This window comes from Centruroides sculpturatus, unplaced genomic scaffold (genome assembly GCF_000671375.1).
Source record: "Centruroides sculpturatus isolate CEXI.00-Female unplaced genomic scaffold, Cexi_2.0 scaffold632, whole genome shotgun sequence".
NCBI lineage: Eukaryota > Metazoa > Arthropoda > Arachnida > Scorpiones > Buthidae > Centruroides > Centruroides sculpturatus.
In genome coordinates, this window is record NW_019384887.1 from 260,650 (window position 1) to 282,231 (window position 21,582).

Sequence of the window (21,582 nt, forward strand, 5' to 3'; positions counted from 1 at the left end):
ACAAGAAACTCTCTTTGTGCTTTGAAGGCTTCATTTACCATATCTACCTAAAGTTTAAAACATTATCAGTAAATAAAAATTTAAAATCTAAAATAATTTGTATTCATATTTTTAATTCAAATTCAAAATATTTAGGACTACTTTATATTTTTAGCAACTGCAACAGTCACTTCTATGTAATGACTAGTTTGAAAGCACTGATTTAAAAAAAAACTTAGCAATTACAGTCATCGGCTTGATACAGCCAGTCAAGAAATATGCAGAAAAATCACTAAGTTATGCATTAATTTAAATGCTCAATTAATATAAAACAAAAATTAAAAATATTTCTAACATACTGAAAGATTGCAGATAATTTGGCATATATTACAAGAAAAAAAATTACAAGCACAAGTATTTATTTCAAATACATAAAAAATTTACTGTTAAAGTTTAATTTATGGTAAGTAGCATTTTACTACTTTTCCATATAATCATCAATATTTCACTTTAGTACAGAAAAAAAACCTCTCTCAAACATTGAAATAACCATAAGTTATTTTATTCTTTAACAAAGAGAAAATTTTTAAAAAGTGCAATATATTTTTAAAATGCAATTAGAAAACTGAACATATAGATAGTACACCTGTACAAGAAAAAAAGAAAAACAAAACATCAAACAGCAGTTTAAATAATAAAATACAGTAAATAATTTAAAACAAATAGAATATTATTGTAAATTGTTACTTTATAATTAAAATTTTCAAAAAATTTCAACTATCTCAAACTTTCAGATAATTCTTAAAGTAAAAAAAAAATTATTTACATTATAATTTAGATTTTTGTTTGTAGACTTAAGTAGATTTTAATTTTAAATTATTTCATGTAGCAAACTGTTTTAAGTTCAAATCAAATTTTTTAATCAACTTTAGTATAAGTTCCTACTTACAAGTTGTTATTCTTGAAAAATTTAATTTATAAAAATTGGGGTCAGAGTTACAGAAAGAAATTTCTGTCTTACAAAGAATCAAGGTTATTTGTTTCATTTTATTTTGTTTTGATGTTTAGTAATATGTACTTAATGAAAAATTCAACACACTGTATGAAATCATTCTATTCAATCATATTTTTGCTCATTATTTTTTCACATCACATTGGTATAACATGGCTGACATAAGTGACATCTTGTTGTGTGTGATGAAATGACAACAGATGTCACTACCAGGTATGTATTGTGTGATCTTATATTGCCAATAAATTACTCAAATGATATAGCCATTATTTTCTGAAAGAGAATTAGTTAAGTAAGAAATAAATTTTTAAATAATTCAGTTAAATCATTATAACAATACAAGAACAATAAGACTTTACAATAAATTATATATTTTATAGACATTTAAACACAATGTATTTTTAATGATTTACATAAATCTCACTTATTTCAATGATTTACCAAATAATTATTCAATAATTGGAAAATTAAAACAAAGTGTCAGTTTTCAAAGAAATTTCTTACTTGTCTTTGTAATCCATTAGAACTCTGTTCGTATAGAATTGACTGGCATCTGCCATCTCTTTCACAAAAGGTCCAGGTGTAGGAGTCTAAAAAAAAATTACCATCTATTAAAAATTTTTTATATATACTTGAGAACTGGTAAATTATATTAATAAAATAAGGATAAACTAAAGCTGCATTGTTTCAGAGATTTGGAAGTGAAAAGTAACATTTGTCCAATCTTCCAGATATCTCCATATAGTAATGAATCTACATGGTAAGCAAAAGTTATAGGTTCAAGTCGCATTCTGAATCAATTAATAAGCCTTACTAATTTAAATTGTAAAATAAATTATTTTCAGCCTTTCAAACAGGATTTATATTTGAATATTCTATTGATTTCATACAATATAATAAATTTGTTGCATGTTTCATTATCTAATTTCAAATTAATTTATATGCTAAAAATATGAAAAATTAAGATTAATATCATACAAGGAAAATATTACAGGAATGATATATTAAATTGTTCTAGTGTAATAAAAAGAAAAATTATTTTAAAATAAATAGGACTTACTTTTAATTTTTAATATTAAAACTATAATAAATCAAAATTTATCATAGTTTAAAAATTAATTTATAATATTTATATAATATAAAACATTCAGCATTGCCAACTTTATACTTACAACAGTTACCCATCCTAAAGCTGATACTGATTCACTGATAGCAGATAAGTGATTGAAAAAAATGCTTGCTCGATTGCGCTGACGAAAATCCTAGAAATAAATAAATTAATTTTTAAATACTGTAATAAATTTAATACTATATCATAAAATTATATACATAAATATTTTATACCTGAATATATTCAATTTTATTACATGTTGGATTTAATAAGTTGAGTAAGACATTTTGAGGTGGTTGCTTAGCTTTAGAAGCTATAACAAGAAACTCTCTTTGTGCTTTGAAGGCTTCATTTACCATATCTACCTAAAGTTTAAAACATTATCAGTAAATAAAAATTTAAAATCTAAAATAATTTGTATTCATATTTTTAATTCAAATTCAAAATATTTAGGACTACTTTATATTTTTAGCAACTGCAACAGTCACTTCTATGTAATGACTAGTTTGAAAGCACTGATTTAAAAAAAAACTTAGCAATTACAGTCATCGGCTTGATACAGCCAGTCAAGAAATATGCAGAAAAATCACTAAGTTATGCATTAATTTAAATGCTCAATTAATATAAAACAAAAATTAAAAATATTTCTAACATACTGAAAGATTGCAGATAATTTGGCATATATTACAAGAAAAAAAATTACAAGCACAAGTATTTATTTCAAATACATAAAAAATTTACTGTTAAAGTTTAATTTATGGTAAGTAGCATTTTACTAGTACTTAAATTATTAGTTTATTATTTAATTATATTTAAAATTAATTTAAATATATTTTAAAAATTTCAATATAAGATTTGTTTTAGATCACTGACACACATTTCTCCCACATGCTTTTTGTAGAAATTTATTCCTACAATGTTTAGGAATCAAATTTGAATCATCTGGAAACTATATTATAATTTTAATTATTGTATTATAATGCAACAATTATTATAATTTAATTTATTTTTATATTTATTATATTTGTATTTATTGTTTTTTGATCTATGCATAGCAAAGTTGGGAAAATAAATTCAGATACTATTCAGGATTGAATAGATAAGCTTCTAGTTTTAATCAAAAGGTAATAGACCAGAAGATACAGTATAATTTTGATAAGTCTGCACTTTTTTAAATATAAATTTTTAAAAACAATTAAAAATGAGAATACTATTGGAGGAAAAATGAATAAAGATCATGTTAGTTTTTTTATGAATGCACTTAATGAAAATACCACTTCTTACAGGAAGATTCAAAAATCCTAGATGCTTTAAGGAACAAAAAGATCTCTATTTATTATTCAAATACAGCATAGACAATATTAAAAACAGGAAAATTCTTTTAATATTAGATAATGCTTCCTCATATGATGAAGGTATCATCCAGAGTTTTAAATTGAAATTTAGGCAGAGAGAACTATTTAATCAAGTAATGAAAAAATAAAATTATTGGTTCAGAAGCATAAAAAAAACTTTATTAAATGCTATAGAATAGTTTCTAACAAGAAAAGATGTAAAAAACACTACAGTTTTACTAATTTTATTAAAACTGGTTTATTTATTTTCATACAGCTTGTACAGTGAAAATAAAGAGGACTTCATAGTCACTCTTGTTCTCAGTTGTGAAGCACTAGCACGAATTTGTTGGTTATTACTTAAAGAGCTAAATTTTGAATGTCACAAACTACAGAAATTTTTGAATTTGGAAATTTTGAATTTTGTCTGCTGATAAAAATCACTGAATATACTACTGAAGAAAATAATGTGAAGGTAAAGATACCATTTGCATAGATAAAATAAAAACATTTTATAAGTCATCATGGTCACTCAAGTAATGATAAAACTTTGATTTAAATGGTGAATTTCAAAAAGTACAGCCACAATTGAAATTTTACCAGAAATCTGTAAGCCATTTTAATAAATTGGAATAAATAATTTTAACTTATAGCAACAATGTATTTTTAAGCACTACAAGCTGTGCATTTTCTTTCTTCAAGTTTTAACTAAGAATTACTCTCGGTTTCTTTAATTTATTGACAAGTGAAAAAGTTCAACCAATGGGGGGGGGAAAAAAGATTTTTCAGGATTATTCTTATTGTTGTTCTTAGTGAACATCTAACAGTTTTTGACTTAAGTAATATATTTTTTAATTTATATTTTTAAAGTAATGTTAAAATAAAAAAATTTTAGACTAGTTTTTTTTCTACAAAAATATTTATTTTTTCCATCAGTGATTCCCAAACTTTTTGAGCCACCATCCCTTGGTTCCATAAACTTATACCCAATGCCTTCCAACCCATTCTCCCTTATGTGAGAAAGACTTGAAAATATTCTTAGAAAAGCTTATCTATGAACCTCACACTTTGCATCCTTACCATATACACCCATACCTCGCTATACGGCCGCTCTTTATACGGCATTTCTCTATAACGGCCCTCTTCGATTAAGGCACGTTTTCGATTTACGGCCTAAAATGTTTCGCTATAACGGCAAAAAAAACTTTTTTTTGATGTCGATATATCTACATGTTGCCAATCTTGCGCAAGAGCAATCTCGATGCACACTCTTTTCTATTTCCTCTTGTTTACGAGCGTTATTCAGTGTGTGCTCATAAAGCGGCTGGTTTAGACTTGTCTGTGAGTGTTTTATGTACATATTTATTACTGAAGAACGAAATAGACAAGAAGGCAAGACAAACAACGGTGGACAATTTTTTAAGCCAGGTCCATCCTTACCAGCGAAAAATGATGACGACAGTGATCTGCAGGTTACCATTTCTTCATCGTCTTTAGATTAAAGCCATTTTAAAAAAATTATGTATGTAAACATACACATATTTTATGTAACATGAAGTTGTTTCATTTTTGTTTATAGATTATTGTTGGTTTTTGGAGTCTGTTATTATTTTATGTACAAATGTATGTAGTTCTTATGTATGTATTTTTGATTTAAATGAAATAAAAAGGTAAAATGCATTTTGAATGATAAACCATGTTACATATTTAATAAATTTGGAACCGATCCCATTGAATTTGTATGAATTTGTATTAGAATAATTGATTCCTTATACGGCTTTTCGCTTTGCGGCCAAGTTTCGTGGAACGTATCTAGGCCGTAAAGCGAGGTATGGGTGTATTTCTCTCAACATCTGTCAACCATTAAATGCAATGTTTCTTCTTAGCCATTTTAATGAAGGAAGGGAAAGTTTATCAGTGACCCCAACCCTTGTCTATGACTACTGTTCGGTCAGGACCCTACCGCCCTTGCTTCTTTTTGCCCCCTAGATTTAATCACCACCCACAAAGGGAGAATAGTACCAACTACTGATTTACATTGACAGAATTAATTTTGCAAAAGCATATTGTAGAAAATAATACAATAAAAGTTTTTTAATGAACAACATTGAATTTATTATTTCAAAGCACTTAATAAGATAAATCTAATTAACTTTAAATTTTAGAAAAAATTAAGCAAAGTATAAATACAAAAATCTTCAACTTAAATCATTATTTAAGTTAATTGAAAAAAGAGATTAATTATGACAAGTTAATTTTAAAGCCATCTTTTTTTGTGTGTCCCAAAAGAAGGTAACCATTTGAAGTAGTTTCCACTGGACCTCTGGACTTTAAGAAATTAAATATTTGATAAGATAATTATAAAATGAAGAATTTAAGTCATCTTCTGTCAAATATGATTTAAAAACAAAAACCTCTAATTTTTTTAACATTTCACATTAGTAGTAGTAATTACTTTAAAAGATTCAACACCTTATAGTGTGCTACGTAAATTTATTATTTAAATTAAATGGTTTTATAATAGTAGAGACAATTTTCTGTATAAGACATAATACATCAAATTAAATATTGATCCTTTGCTTTTAAAAATAATTTGATTTATACATTTAAAACTCAAGTGGAATTTTTCTGTAAACAAGAATAACAAATGAGAAAAATTTACATGCATGAAAATTCACATTTCTATTTTAATACAATAAAAAAACACACTGCAAGTATTTCATTTTCAAAAAACTATAAATTGTCAATGTTAAAAATAATAATTTATTTTTTAATATTTAATTTTTCATCTTAGAAGACAAAATTATATAGTTAATAAAAAAAATTCTTATATTCTTGAATACATGAAATATAAAATATCCTAAATCAACATTTTAATCCAAACAATTTTTTAAAACTTCATACACAGAAATTGAAATGTCTTCAAAATAACAGTTTCAATTTATTAAATAATTTCAATAATTTTGTTATTAAAATTTTAGAAAGACTAAAGTCTGTTATACACGTTATGGAAATCCTTTGAGGATTAACCGTGATTTTTTTCTATCTATCCACCTTTAAATAAAAATAATTCTTTATACGTTGGGAAATATTTTAATAAGTTTTGTAAATTACTATGTTCGATCCAGCCAGTTATATCTGATTTTTTTTCATCTGTTAAGTACATCCTTTGAGGATTTCCGTAACGTGTATAACAGCCTTAAGAGGGACTTCAATTGTCAAAACATTGATACTTTTCACAAATTTTTGGTGTCATTTTAAACTTAAAAGAGAAACTTATTTCAAGATTTAGCAATTACAACTTAATAAAATGAAATACATTTTATGTTTGTAACTTCATTATTGTATATATCAATATAATTACAATTTGTTAAAAAGATAAGAGAACACCACCATAAACTATGTTAACAAACTATTTTTTTGTTATATTTACATGACTAATCTACTTATTCAAATAAATAATCTATACTTTTCACTAAAAATTTCATAATTTTAGGCTTACTTGTGTTTTAACATCCTTTCCAATTGTTTCACTAAGTGTTAAAAATGTCTTTAATGGTCCAGAGAGAATCTGATCATATGCTATTACTGATGGTGCTAAAATAGCTATAAATTAGATAATTTAACAAATTATTAAATAAAATATTCCAACTTATTCATAAGAGCATGAAACATATCTTCCATTAAATTTCTTCCCAGCAAATAAAAATGACAGAAATGCAAATATATTTGTTTTCATAAGTTATATAATAAAAAAGTTCTTACCTCCTCCATCTCCTCCTACTGATGGATTATTTTGTTTGCTTACTATTTGTTCTAATCTGCATGTAACTGTTTCTAGCCGATTAACTAGATTTGTTATATCTGTAGTTGACATGACTGATGACTTAGAGTGACCTATAAAAATTAACAATATTAAATTAATTATACCAAATAAATCTTAAGTTTTTCACTTCTTCGTAAATTTGATTATTATATAATTAAAAAACCAATTAACAACTAAGATAAGGAATGAATTATTAATGCTCAAAATGCAAGAAAAGGATTATCTTGCATTACACTGATTTATGTAAACTAAATCAGTGTATCAGTCTTTCATATAAAAAATTTTAAGTATAATGTTAACAGAAAATATTAATAATGATTATACTTTGTTCAAGTTACTCTAAGCACTTGTTCAATTGAAGGCAAAAATAATACTAAGATATATTTTTTAAAGGCCAGTTTTTAAAACCATGGCAGGGTCAAATTTTGTTTCCAGTCCTACCTGTGAAGATATATGATTAAGTCAAGAGAACTGGATGCATTTGTAAGGGATGCCTTCATCATCTCAGGCACGAGATGGAGCAAATTCAGGAAAACCTTTGTGTAGACATCAAAAGTCTACAGTCAAAGCAAGTCAAGAACTTTGTCTTCTAAAAAAAAAAGAAGAAACAGAAATGTTGCAGAAGCATCTGAAAATGTACCCACATTGATTGCAGACTTGCTTACATCATGTAAAGACAGATATATTTGTTTGCAGTTCTATGAGTTGCTGTAAGAGCTCATGAAAGATAACAGGTTCATAGAAGAGTTACAGTTCACTACTATTATCATATCCAAGGATACTGAAAAAACAATTTCCACATGAATAAATTTGTCTTGATGCTGCTGCTGATGAGCAACTTTTAATCTTTTAAGCCTTCCAAACCTTACTCTGACTTTTTGTGGAAATGTTTACACTATTCCCTTCCTGAGAATTTGCCTGACTTGGAGAATTACAGTATAGAAGCAATTGAAACCAGTGATGCAATACTCACTGAAGCATATGCTTCAGTAGGAAGAACTTGAAACTCACATTAATATTTCAGAGTGACAAAGGAGCTCATACTGAGCATCTGTGAGCTTGTCAGGCAAACTCTCTCAATTGTAATTTGTATGCATACATAAACATCAGGGCTGCAGAGTCAGTAAAAAAAACACTCGACTCTGACTCCTGATAAGTTTAGTAGGTCAACTCTGACTCCAGCAAAATTAAATACAAAGTCATTTTATGGGGACAGAGATGCTCATAGGGGTACCCTACTCTGAACTCTGAAAGGAGCCTGGAGCATTTACCCAAATATTTTTATAGTTAGTATTTTTAATATTTAACTTACATTAATATTTATTTGTATAAAAAAAGTAATTTTTAACAAATATTTAATGAGAGGAGAAAGGGGAGCAATAAAATTTTACATCTACATATATTCTACAGTATTTTAACTTCAATTTCACACTTCCAGAAGAGTTAGTCCAACTAAAAAGTGTGTGGTCATGCTAGCTACTTCAGCATCTTGTTCAGAAAAGAATAATAAATTTTCTTTCATTTAAATAAAAAACTAAAGTTTAAATTGTGAGAGTCAGAGTTGACACAGTTTTTTCTGATTCCTACTCCTCTGGCCAGAAATTCCTTCTGACTCCAACTCCACAGCCCTGATACATATAAAGTAATCTTGTGTTAAACCTATACCAAAAAGCTTGTTAAAATTATTCAGTTCTTTTTGATTAGTGCTTATTAATAATCAAATTTAGAAAAATCAAGATATTGACCCAGATTGAAATCCCTAAATAATATGAAATCCTAAAATAATACTGTTATTTTGAAGTGTTATTTTAGGATTTCTTCTATTTTTAAGAACTTTAACTACATTGTTCTGCAACTTTTATTCATATTAGTTTACAATATCATATGGTTTAAATTAAGTATTAAATTAAAATCAATCTTTTTAAATCCAAGAAAAAAATTTCTGAACAGAAACTTGAATGATAAAGTTCAGTATTTGCAGATTTAAATTTAAAGGTTATAATATCTATGCAAAAAATATTTCTATGAGGTCAAGCATTAATAATGATAGCAGAACTGATTATAATTGTGACAGAAGCAAAATACTAAAAAACAATTATATCTAATTTACAATATAATATCGTAAACATAATGTATTAATTGTTTAGTTTAACAAAGAAATCAATAAATTTACTAAATTTAAATTTAATAGATAAAAATAGAAATACAACTATCAAATGAAGTAAGTATTGATTATTTAGACATCACTAAAAATAAAGTCAATGCCAAAGTTTTGAAAAAGGTTTTAGAAATCCTTTAAAAGAACATCTACATAATATTCTATCCACAGAATAAATTATATTAATCCTGAAATTCTAACTTTATTTTCCCACTTTGGTTAGAGCATCAGTCATCCTCATTGTTCCTGTAAGATTCAATTATCTGTTTTTCATGTGCATTAGATTGTATATGCTTTTCATTAAAGTTTGTTAATAAATAATATTTCTTTGTAAATAATATTAAAAGATTTGTAATATTTCTTTAATGAAAACTATTTTTTTCAAATTTATATGTACAATGTGTGAAAATTAAATAAATTTTATATAAATTCCACTTTTTATTATATTTTCCTGTTTAAAAGGTTTGTTTTGGATGGAAACTTTGCTTGAGGTTGTGGATCTCAAACAGATTACCCATAAATACATATATTTCAATGTATGCTAGAACAAAACAGATGCTATAACGAATGAGGTTCTAGAACCAATTACAGTCATTCTTGAATACCTGATTGTATTCACTTACAAATTTGTGTCATAATACAGCATCTCGGTTAATTGGGGTTATAATTAGAGTTTTACTATATACAAATTCAGCATAGTATAAATAGATTGCTCCAAATGAATGACAAAATATAAGCAATTATTTATTGAATTTATTGAACTTAGTAAATATTATATTAAAACTATATATTCATTCTTTTCATGACTTACATATCTAACTTACCAGATTTTGACTTAATTTACAAGAGAAATAGAGTTGGCCTCCTCCTGATTTCACTGAGTTTGATGTATATCTTAATACTATCCTCCCAGTAATCCATGGTAAACTATTTGATGCAATTCTCAAGCAGTCACAAAAAAAATATGAGTTTAAACTTTTCTGTGTTCTTTATATACTGTGCTAAATCAACAAAGTGTAAGATATAGCATGACTAAGTGGATAAGGTACTCAACTACTGTCACATCTTGCAGATTTGACTCAAAATTTTTTAACAGAAAAATTAGTATTTTGTAATTATAACATTTGCTACAAAATAAAAAAATTTCAAGTTATTCTCTACATTTGCCACAATTTTTTTATTTCTATGCATTTTATTATATCAGCAATGAATATATTGATTACACACAAGTTGAGTGTCACATGATATAAACTTGTTCAAAACATTATCACACTAAATAAACGTGTGTGTACCATATAACTCACTCAACTTGCTTAACCCACTTAACCTACACCACCGCTGACACTGTTAATACACAATAGTTAAAGAACAGAAAACTTTAAAGCAACTTTCTCATGAATGCTTGAGACAAGTTGAGAGGAATGCATCAAGTGGCTTTACCATACATTACACAAATGTATTAGGTATAAATAAAATATTTCTGACATTCTTAACAGAAATAGTTTGTCAAAGGTTTCTGATATCTGACTTTCTTCATTTAATAAGATGCAAGCCAAGCTTGTAGCCAATCAGAGGAAAGCAGCATTAATTACAACTATGTACTGTATAACAAAAGATGTTTCTCAACTACAAATTTATGCTATCAAAATGTAGTTGCCAAGCTTTGAATTTGTAACTGATACTTCAGTCTGTAATTTGAGAGAGGTTTTGGGAGAAAATTATTTGAGATAAACATGGAAAATATATTGAATTTAGGATGAAAATACAGCAGACAAAAAATAAATTTTGAGATAAAAGGTTTGAGATAGGGTTCAATTTTATATCAAAGTTGTAAAATTAGAGAGGATATGGTATTCTCTGGTAGTCCTCTTGTTAGTGAAAAAATAAAAATTTATGGTTAAATATAGAATATAGTATCTTTATATAGTACAAACTAAAATCTATGTTTATTAGTATAAATTAAATTTACAGAAAATAGCTATATATATATATATACACACACACACACACACACACGCATATCTTCACATTTTAAAATTTTAATTGTTGTTAATAATACCCATGACCCACCACACTTATGTTTATAAGCATATTGACAAAATGCATAAGTTTTTACTATTAATTATACTTTATTACTATGGCAATAATGACATCATTTTACTTTAATTATTACTTATTTATAAATTATCATTGATTATTGTTAGTAAATCTTATCTTAGTCTAATGACAATCTTTATACTAAGTCTAATCTTGACTAGCCTTTTCTTTTATTCAAATTTCATATAAAGTCACTAATCACCAAAATTATAATTTTTATTTTTAAGAAAATCATTTTAATGATTTATTTGAAAAATTCTTTAAGAGTTATCTATATTTCAATATTACATTTTAAAATGGATAAATAAATAAAAAGCTATCAAGAACAATTACAGAGAACTATCAAATTCAAATGAGAAATTAGCAACAGTTAAATTACATATTACTCATTTTTAGTTTTTAGGTATTACAGAAACTAAATACAAATTTAAATCATCAAAAAATGTTTTTCCTGTCTTATGGAACAGAATAATTTTAAAGTGTAATTTATATTGTAAGCTGTCAAAATATCAATTTTCAAACAAATCTATAGAGTAATAGTAGAGGATGATATTAAACAATAATTAAGTTCAGTTAGAAAGATAAGACAAAATAAATAACTAAAAGGATGAAGAGAAAAGTTGGATAGCAGTTCACCTAATTGGAATTAATTTAGTCAAATTAATAGATATTTCTGAAAAATTAGCCAAAAAAACTTTGATATTTCCTCAAGTTTAAATTTCTAATTAAGACTCAAATTACAAGTGACATTTTGTCTAATGAAAATAGCACAAAATAAAACTAAAGAAATTAAACTATCATATAAATTGTTATGAAAGCAAATACTAACAAACAATAAGTGACAAAGATTTTATTTTTATAGATACAAATTAGAATTAAGAGCCAGAACATGAAGAAATTTGATAAAGCAAAAAAATCTGTTTTAATCTCAAATACAACCTTCCAAATTTTTTATATCATTTAAAATCTGTATTTAGAACATAAAAAAGGACTAAATTAACAGTTACAATTATCATATCATGTATGATTTTAACTTTTAAATTAGCTTAAATCCTATTTAAAAGTTGGTTTCTGTCCTAAATGACAATTATTATTAAAAATCATATAATAATGAAATTACAGATCCAAGTGTAATACTAGTACAAGTTCATATTTGCATTGCATACTGAATAAATGCTTGGGAATTTGCCTTATAGCTTAAAATTCAATTGCATAATGAAAGTGCTTAAGGAAATGAACAATGATTAAGATGCTTATCACAGTTATTACCTAATGAAGCATGCAAAAGTAATATTAGCATAATACTGCAAATCACATCATTAAAGAAAGACAATAGCGATTAATGACAAAAATCAATGCACTTATTAGTCATTACTTTTCTAAGCAGACAACGAACTTCATTTTAAGTAATCAAATAAGAGTAATGCCTTATTTGGATTCTCTCATGTAAGATAACATTTCATATGGATGATACTGTATATTAAAGATATATGATGAAAAAGTATCATCTAACTGGAGAAATACTAAAAGTTTTCATAACTCATTTTTTATATTAGGTATTCATAAACCAGAAATATCAAATACAGTATATTAAACCAATTCATTTCTAGAAATTTTATTATAAAATTATCAGTAGATAGTTAATATACAGTCAAACCTCGATATAGAGTCCTTCTAAGTAGCGTCACACTCGATTTAGCGCCAATTTTAAAGGAAAATAAGTAGCGGCTCTAAATCGAGAACTTGTGTAATTTCTTATAATATAGTCTATTAATAAAACATTTTATAAAATAATTATTACAGCTTAAAAATATCTAATATCCATACAGAGTCGAACATCTCAACAACGGCCACCTGTAAACGGCGGACTTTTTTGCAGAAACGTTTCTTTTTGAAATGAATACGAAATCAATTCTAAACAACGGCCTTTTTCCTTTATTGTTCCCTTCTGTGGCCGTTGTTCACAGGTTTTAGAATTTAAAATTGTTTTTAGACATTTTATTCTGTAACTTTTCCTCCTCATCCCACGATTTCTTAAATTCCTGATATTATATTTTAAAGAAAAAATATTAAGAAAATTTAGGAAATTGTTATTATACAGTCAAACCTCTGAACAACGGACACTAACAGGAACATAAGAAAATGGGTGTCCTTTGAGGTGGCCGTTATTTGAAGGTTATTTCATATATTCATTTTGAAAGGAAACGTTCCTGAAAAAGTGTCCGCCTTTTGTAAATGGCCGTTGTTAGAAGGTTTTGACAGTATTTTATTTTTGAATATATATATATATATTTTATAAAGTATCATTTGAAAATATTTAGAATAAATTTTATTTAAATTTATAAAATATTTATTAAGTAAATAATAAATGGCGTGTAAACACCAGAATATTATTTTATATATAATTTAATAAGTTTAAAAATTTTAAAAAGAAATTAAAACAACAATTCTTTAACTTAAAAAATTAATAAAATAATATTTATACAGTAAAACCNTACTTCATTTTATTACATGATTAAAGTATTTTTTTATTTTGAAGTTTAATATTAAATAATATCTATTATTATTATTAACTATGAATTTTATATGTAATTCATTTCAGAGAAATAAAAAGTTAATTTCATATTGATAATATCTTGTAACACTAACTTCAGTAAGGTTTTCATTATATTTTCATCATTAGGTTGTTAGAAAACTATTTTAAAATCAGAACAACACTGATATTCTTAACTAATATTGTAATCATTTATCTAAATATATATATTATATATTGCCCAATTAAGCATTATAAATAATAATAATCTTTCCAGACATATTTTGGCTAAATAAATGCTCACTTTTTCTTGTTATATTTTAAACTTTAATAAAAGTTTATATATAATGTATGAAAAATATGATCACCACAAAACAGGTTCTAATTTCACAAATACTATTAATGTGCCAAATATTTTTATATACACGAGTTTACAAAAAATTTAAATTTCTAAAAAGAAAAACAAGATTGCTATTTGAAGATGTTAAATAATTTATAATTAAATTTAGAAAATCAAATTGGTTAACAAGTGTAAAATAAACAAACAGTAAAATAAAGTTATTACAATTTATGCAAGACAACATAAGAATTATGTAAATATTAAGATATATTGTAAAATCATAAATTGTATACAAATGTGTATTAAAATAATAAATCTGTCTTTGTTTTGTCAAAACATTATTGTTTATTGGTTAATTTAAATAACAATTCCTATTTTTACTTTAAAATTCACCTAGATTTTAAATGGATTGCAACTAGTAAAATTTTAACTTTCTTAAATATATATAAAACTTCAAAAATAATCATGTTTCCTATCAACTTCGGGTGTATTTGAATTTTCTCCGTTTAATTTTTCATTTTAACGATTAAAAGACATAAAAATATGGAAAAAAAACAAAGAAAAATTTTTTATCTCATTCAATTTAAACAATGTCTTTGTTTACTTAAAATCAACATTTTCGTTCAAGTCATATATAATTTTCAACCGGAAAACAATGGCAGCATTTTAAATAAAAGATCACATATTTTCGCCTAATTAAAATTTCATCCAAGTTTATTCTATTAATTCAGAATTCAATTCTTTCAGAATTCATCCGTTACAGGATACATAAACGTGTAGATTTCATTTTTTTTAAAATCATTATCTCAATTACAAAAATAAAAGAAAAATACAAGATTGACAAAGGTCTGACTAGAGCCTGAAATTGATAGAATTAGGAGAGGCGGCCTTTTAATGGATAGAGCAGAAGCTGTCAAATCTATAACTGACACAAGGATATTGTTTTTTGAAACCGAGAATATTAGGCAATGTCTCCTCCATGAAATAACAAATGAGAAGTAAAATAATGTCATTAGCGTACCATTAGGTGCTTTGTTGGACAATGACGACCCCATCTTTCTCACCTTACCGTACACCTACCTCGTCAACAATTTTCCTTCTTTCCTATATAAAGCGAAAAGACGTCGACCGGAAACAACCTCGTGGACGGCGGAGACCGCAGCGTGGCGCTCTTTAAACGGCCATGTGACTCATCGCTTCTATATTCAGTCACCGATATATTTGTTTCGGTAATAAACACTCATTTAAATACTATAGTCTAGGTAGAAACGTACATTTGCCAATTTTTCTTAAATCGTGTATTATTCTTTACATGTTAAAAACCGGTCCCGAAAACGTATGCAAATCTACAATTAACATATTTGAAATAAATTGCATTTCAAAAGAGAAAAAAAATAATAATAATAAGTCGGATATGAAAAGGCGTGAAGTTCTGACTCAACCAGGAAAGAGTATTCAGTTCCGCAAATTCTTATTTTAAATGTAAACTCATTTGAATTAAAATTCTAAGTATTAATATTCAGAGTTAAAGCATAAAATGATAATAACAACGTGCAAATTATGCACCCAAATACTCATATATATATATACATCCTTATAGAAAATTTTGTACGAATTAATTATAGAAATTTTTAATAATTAAAAAATATATATATATTTAATTTCTAAATATCATTATAAAAATAAATCTGACTTTTTCCATTTAAAATATTAATAGAAAATTTATAAATGTAAAAATTGTGACCGTTGTAAATAATTGTATATAGATGATTGTAAATAAAAAAAAATTATCCTGCAACAATCTGAGTGTTATAAAGATATTAGATTTATGCAAAATTAGTTCGGCAAACAATTGCGAATCGATCATTTTAACATCTTAATATAACTGAATGTGGATTAAATTAAAATATTACTTAAATGAAAATTTAATAAATTAAATTTTCATTTATTTCAAATTAATTTATATTTCGATTTAAATTAAAAAAACAACACACACACTCGAAATAATTAAAATACTTGCGAAATTTAAAGTTTAAACGATCAAACTTTCCTAAAAAAATGTATATTTTACTGGAATGTTTTCTTAATTAAAAATATATTTTTAATATAAAATATAATTTCGGTAGATTAATTAAATTACGTAAACTTTAATATGATATAAGCAATATCATTCCTTCATTACGTATAGCTAATACACACGTAATGATAACAAATAAGTCGCGTATTGTGCCAACTCTGCTAAACGAATAGTTTTTATTAAAAATATATTATTTTAACATCTGCAATGACATAACTAATACTGCAAACAGTTTCGAAAAGACACCTACATAAGAAAATATATATAAATACCAGTAACTCATTTATAAAACTTGGCCAACGAATAATGCAGTCATATTGGGCATAGCTAGCACGCCCACTTTATTTTTGCAAGAGCACACATGAATACGCTTCTGCATATAAAGACTTTGGACAGGTGTTTGATCTAAGCGCATGAATTCAGATGTATTAACGGTTCACTTAATAACGGTCTTATTCTTATTTCGAAATAAAAATTTATTAAATTAGATTTTGCTTCTATTTGTAATGAAAAAAATACGGTGAAACATTCGTAAACGTCGATATTACGTAATAACTCAGTTATATACCAGCCACTAAACACTGCCAAAACTTTAAAAATAACCAAAAATACACACACAATTTCGAGTGATTTCTTTCTATGTCAACTTACAAGGACTATTTTTTATTTTAAATTAAATTAATGTACAATTTTATAAAAAGTAAAACGATCATCATTGAAGAAAGATGGGGAAAATCAAATGTCGAAAAAAGTCCGGGCGGTAACGATCTTTCAAACTGAAAATTTCTTCTTAAAAACTTAGCTGTCAATCCAACATTTCAAATTTATTCCCAGACATTACTCACAAGTTCTTAAAAATTAATAAATTCGTAGATTATCCAAAACACCTTGTGGAATAAATTGAAGTTTGTTAAAATGGAAATTTCATTAAAAAAATTATCCATGTACTGATGTCCAAAATAAAAGTTAAACTTTCATATTTCAGATGTAAAAAAAAATACTTCAAATTTCATAAAGTTTGATATATACTTGGTAAAGAAACAAATTATGATATAAGGATAAAGTATTAAGGGCTTCCAGCTTCGTCTTCTAACTAAACTGGGTAATGATAGCCTTAACTTTTTTATTCAAGGGTGGTCTTGGCAATCATCCATTCAGCCAGTAACATACAGTGAGTGGATTGAGTATATAGAGAGGTGAAATAGATTTCACATCTTTATATACTGACTTGTATTTTGTCATATAAAGAAATAGTCTGTTTCTCCTATGCTGGTAAACATATTGGGCAATGAGTTTTCTCCAGCGATTTTGATCTATAGCCAGTTTGCTCCACATAATATTTAGGTTTTATAGGTCCTTCAACAGTGTTCATTGCCAGGTGTTTCATGGTCATCCTTTTCCTTAGTGTCCATCTGGAATGATCCACCTTAGTGTGGTTTATTTTTTTTTTGGAATTTTTGACTAATACATTAGTGACACGACATGCTAATTGTTATTGTTGCTTTTTAATGGTGTTATGCAGGGTGTGATGATCACCATTTTAGGATTTCATTTGTAATATAGTCACAACAATTTATTTTGAAATTTTGCCATAGGCATCTCAGCTGGAAAATAATTAGCTTGGGGATAGATTCTGAAGACATTTTGACATTTTCCATGTCTTGAATATGTTGCCACTAGCAGAATGATTGAAGCAAATAGTTGGATCTTAACGGGAATGCTGATAGATGTTGACATCCATTTGGGGTGCATTTTTTGGAAAGTTTCAGAGGCCTTTCCAATTCTACAGCTGATCTCAGTGACATCATCCCAATTATAGCTTATTATGCTGTTTAGGTAGATGAATTTAGCAACATGATTTTTATGCTGTACACAAATTTAAACAATCAGCAGAATTGTTGTTGTTGATTTGCATAGTGTCTCTTCTCAATACTAATCCTCAATCCTACTTTTCTGGCCATGTTATCAAGCTGGGTTGTCATCCATTGCAAATGTTCTTTTATTCCGGCCAGAATAATGTCAGCCGCAAAGTCTAACTTGTAAGTCCATAAAACACAGATGTACATTCCACATGACTGCTGTGTCCAGTCTGGTTAGTGCCTTTTTCATTATGAAAGGCATTGAAATCAGAATTAGGAAAAGTAAGAAGACATTCCTGTATGATTCCTGTTTGTATTGTAAATAAGGTTGTGTTTCCCCTATCAGTTTTTATACAACAGCTTTAACATAAAAAAATATATGGTTATAATTTATCAAACATATAACAGATGTTAANGATAAATAAATAAAAAGCTATCAAGAACAATTACAGAGAACTATCAAATTCAAATGAGAAATTAGCAACAGTTAAATTACATATTACTCATTTTTAGTTTTTAGGTATTACAGAAACTAAATACAAATTTAAATCATCAAAAAATGTTTTTCCTGTCTTATGGAACAGAATAATTTTAAAGTGTAATTTATATTGTAAGCTGTCAAAATATCAATTTTCAAACAAATCTATAGAGTAATAGTAGAGGATGATATTAAACAATAATTAAGTTCAGTTAGAAAGATAAGACAAAATAAATAACTAAAAGGATGAAGAGAAAAGTTGGATAGCAGTTCACCTAATTGGAATTAATTTAGTCAAATTAATAGATATTTCTGAAAAATTAGCCAAAAAAACTTTGATATTTCCTCAAGTTTAAATTTCTAATTAAGACTCAAATTACAAGTGACATTTTGTCTAATGAAAATAGCACAAAATAAAACTAAAGAAATTAAACTATCATATAAATTGTTATGAAAGCAAATACTAACAAACAATAAGTGACAAAGATTTTATTTTTATAGATACAAATTAGAATTAAGAGCCAGAACATGAAGAAATTTGATAAAGCAAAAAAATCTGTTTTAATCTCAAATACAACCTTCCAAATTTTTTATATCATTTAAAATCTGTATTTAGAACATAAAAAAGGACTAAATTAACAGTTACAATTATCATATCATGTATGATTTTAACTTTTAAATTAGCTTAAATCCTATTTAAAAGTTGGTTTCTGTCCTAAATGACAATTATTATTAAAAATCATATAATAATGAAATTACAGATCCAAGTGTAATACTAGTACAAGTTCATATTTGCATTGCATACTGAATAAATGCTTGGGAATTTGCCTTATAGCTTAAAATTCAATTGCATAATGAAAGTGCTTAAGGAAATGAACAATGATTAAGATGCTTATCACAGTTATTACCTAATGAAGCATGCAAAAGTAATATTAGCATAATACTGCAAATCACATCATTAAAGAAAGACAATAGCGATTAATGACAAAAATCAATGCACTTATTAGTCATTACTTTTCTAAGCAGACAACGAACTTCATTTTAAGTAATCAAATAAGAGTAATGCCTTATTTGGATTCTCTCATGTAAGATAACATTTCATATGGATGATACTGTATATTAAAGATATATGATGAAAAAGTATCATCTAACTGGAGAAATACTAAAAGTTTTCATAACTCATTTTTTATATTAGGTATTCATAAACCAGAAATATCAAATACAGTATATTAAACCAATTCATTTCAAAAAATTTTATTATAAAATTATTACCTTCAAGTAAGAAAAATATTATTCCACTTAAAAAATTTAATTTTAAAAAATTTGTCAATTTAAAAAAGAAAAATAATGTTTACATTTGTATTTGAAATAAATCACTAACAAATCAAACCTACTTTAATATGATCAAAAATACTATTATATAAGAATACTGTGTAATAGTTTTAAATATTAATTGTAATTATTGTATAATATAATTATTACTATCATATATTTTAAATAAGTTACTAATGATGTGTTATGTAAGAGCTAGCTAGCTATAGTAGAATAATCTTATTAAAATGTGTTTAGAAATAATAAACTCTTATATCTTAAGAAAAATAATCAAAATAAAGATCTGTAGTTCTTATCTATATATTCTGCAAGATGTTATTTGATATAATAATTAACAATTAATAAATTAAATGTGCCTTTATTTTTGTTTCATCATCATATGTTTTGCTTAAATACCAAGGTATAGATGATTATTAAACTTACAGATAATTAATCACTGAATCAAACAAATAAGAATTCTATTCAAATTTTTAAGTAATAACTATAAATGATTAAATTGTAAATTCTTAATGTTATAGCTGTCTATAATTTAAATATATATATCATCATTTGTTAGTCAATATTTCAACAAAACAAAAATTTTGTTCTTAATAACAAATATATTATAAGATGTTATCACTTTTATTTTATCACTTGGTTTAAAATCTTGCAGTAAATCATCTTACAAATTGGAAAAAGCTTATAAATTTTAATATATACTTCTAGTTGGACAGACATCTTGCTTGTTGAAAAGTTAGTACATTCACACACATCTTTGACAATACAATTAAAAATTAATAAATTATAAAATTCATGAAATTTTTTCTTATAAAATTGTTCCATAATGAAGAATGTATTACCTACTTTTTGTAAATATTTTAGCATTTCATCATGTCCTCATTAGGAAATATATTTGCAACAAACAAAAGCTTTCATTTTGGAAGTTTCAGATATTCAATTTCCAACAATTGTAGATTTATTTTGAATTTAAAATACCAAACAAAATCAATTGCTTTTATAATTACTTCATTTTATTACATGATTAAAGTATTTTTTTATTTTGAAGTTTAATATTAAATAATATCTATTATTATTATTAACTATGAATTTTATATGTAATTCATTTCAGAGAAATAAAAAGTTAATTTCATATTGATAATATCTTGTAACACTAACTTCAGTAAGGTTTTCATTATATTTTCATCATTAGGTTGTTAGAAAACTATTTTAAAATCAGAACAACACTGATATTCTTAACTAATATTGTAATCATTTATCTAAATATATATATTATATATTGCCCAATTAAGCACTCATTCATTCACTGATTCATCATCGCCCAGAGCAAACCGCTTAACCTAAAGAGGTGAAATTTGGTACACAGTTAGGGTACGTCATGGAAACGCACACTAAGAAAGGATTTTTCGAAATTCCAACGCGGGGGGGTGAGGGAGAGCATTAAGTCTT

General features: G+C 25.8%; 1 protein-coding gene across 3 annotated transcripts in view; it reads right to left on the bottom strand.

The window, feature by feature from the left end:
* Window positions 1-21,582, bottom strand: part of LOC111631130 (adenylyl cyclase-associated protein 1-like) — a 59,869-nt gene that overhangs the window by 4,484 nt on the left and 33,803 nt on the right. Inside the window, exons 1-6 of one of the 3 annotated variants that reach the window (XM_023375332.1) lie at window positions 15,471-15,620; window positions 7,202-7,333; window positions 6,939-7,042; window positions 2,336-2,467; window positions 2,164-2,253; window positions 1,496-1,581 (exon numbers count right to left, since the gene is read on the bottom strand). In XM_023375332.1, coding sequence (XP_023231100.1) covers window positions 1,496-1,581; window positions 2,164-2,253; window positions 2,336-2,467; window positions 6,939-7,042; window positions 7,202-7,313 — 524 coding nt within the window. In that variant the 5' untranslated portion in view covers window positions 7,314-7,333; window positions 15,471-15,620. Of the gene's footprint in view, window positions 1-1,495; window positions 1,582-2,163; window positions 2,254-2,335; window positions 2,468-6,938; window positions 7,043-7,201; window positions 7,334-15,411; window positions 15,621-21,582 lie in introns of those variants that run through there. The other 2 variants (XM_023375330.1, XM_023375331.1) reach the window with 2 other exon arrangements.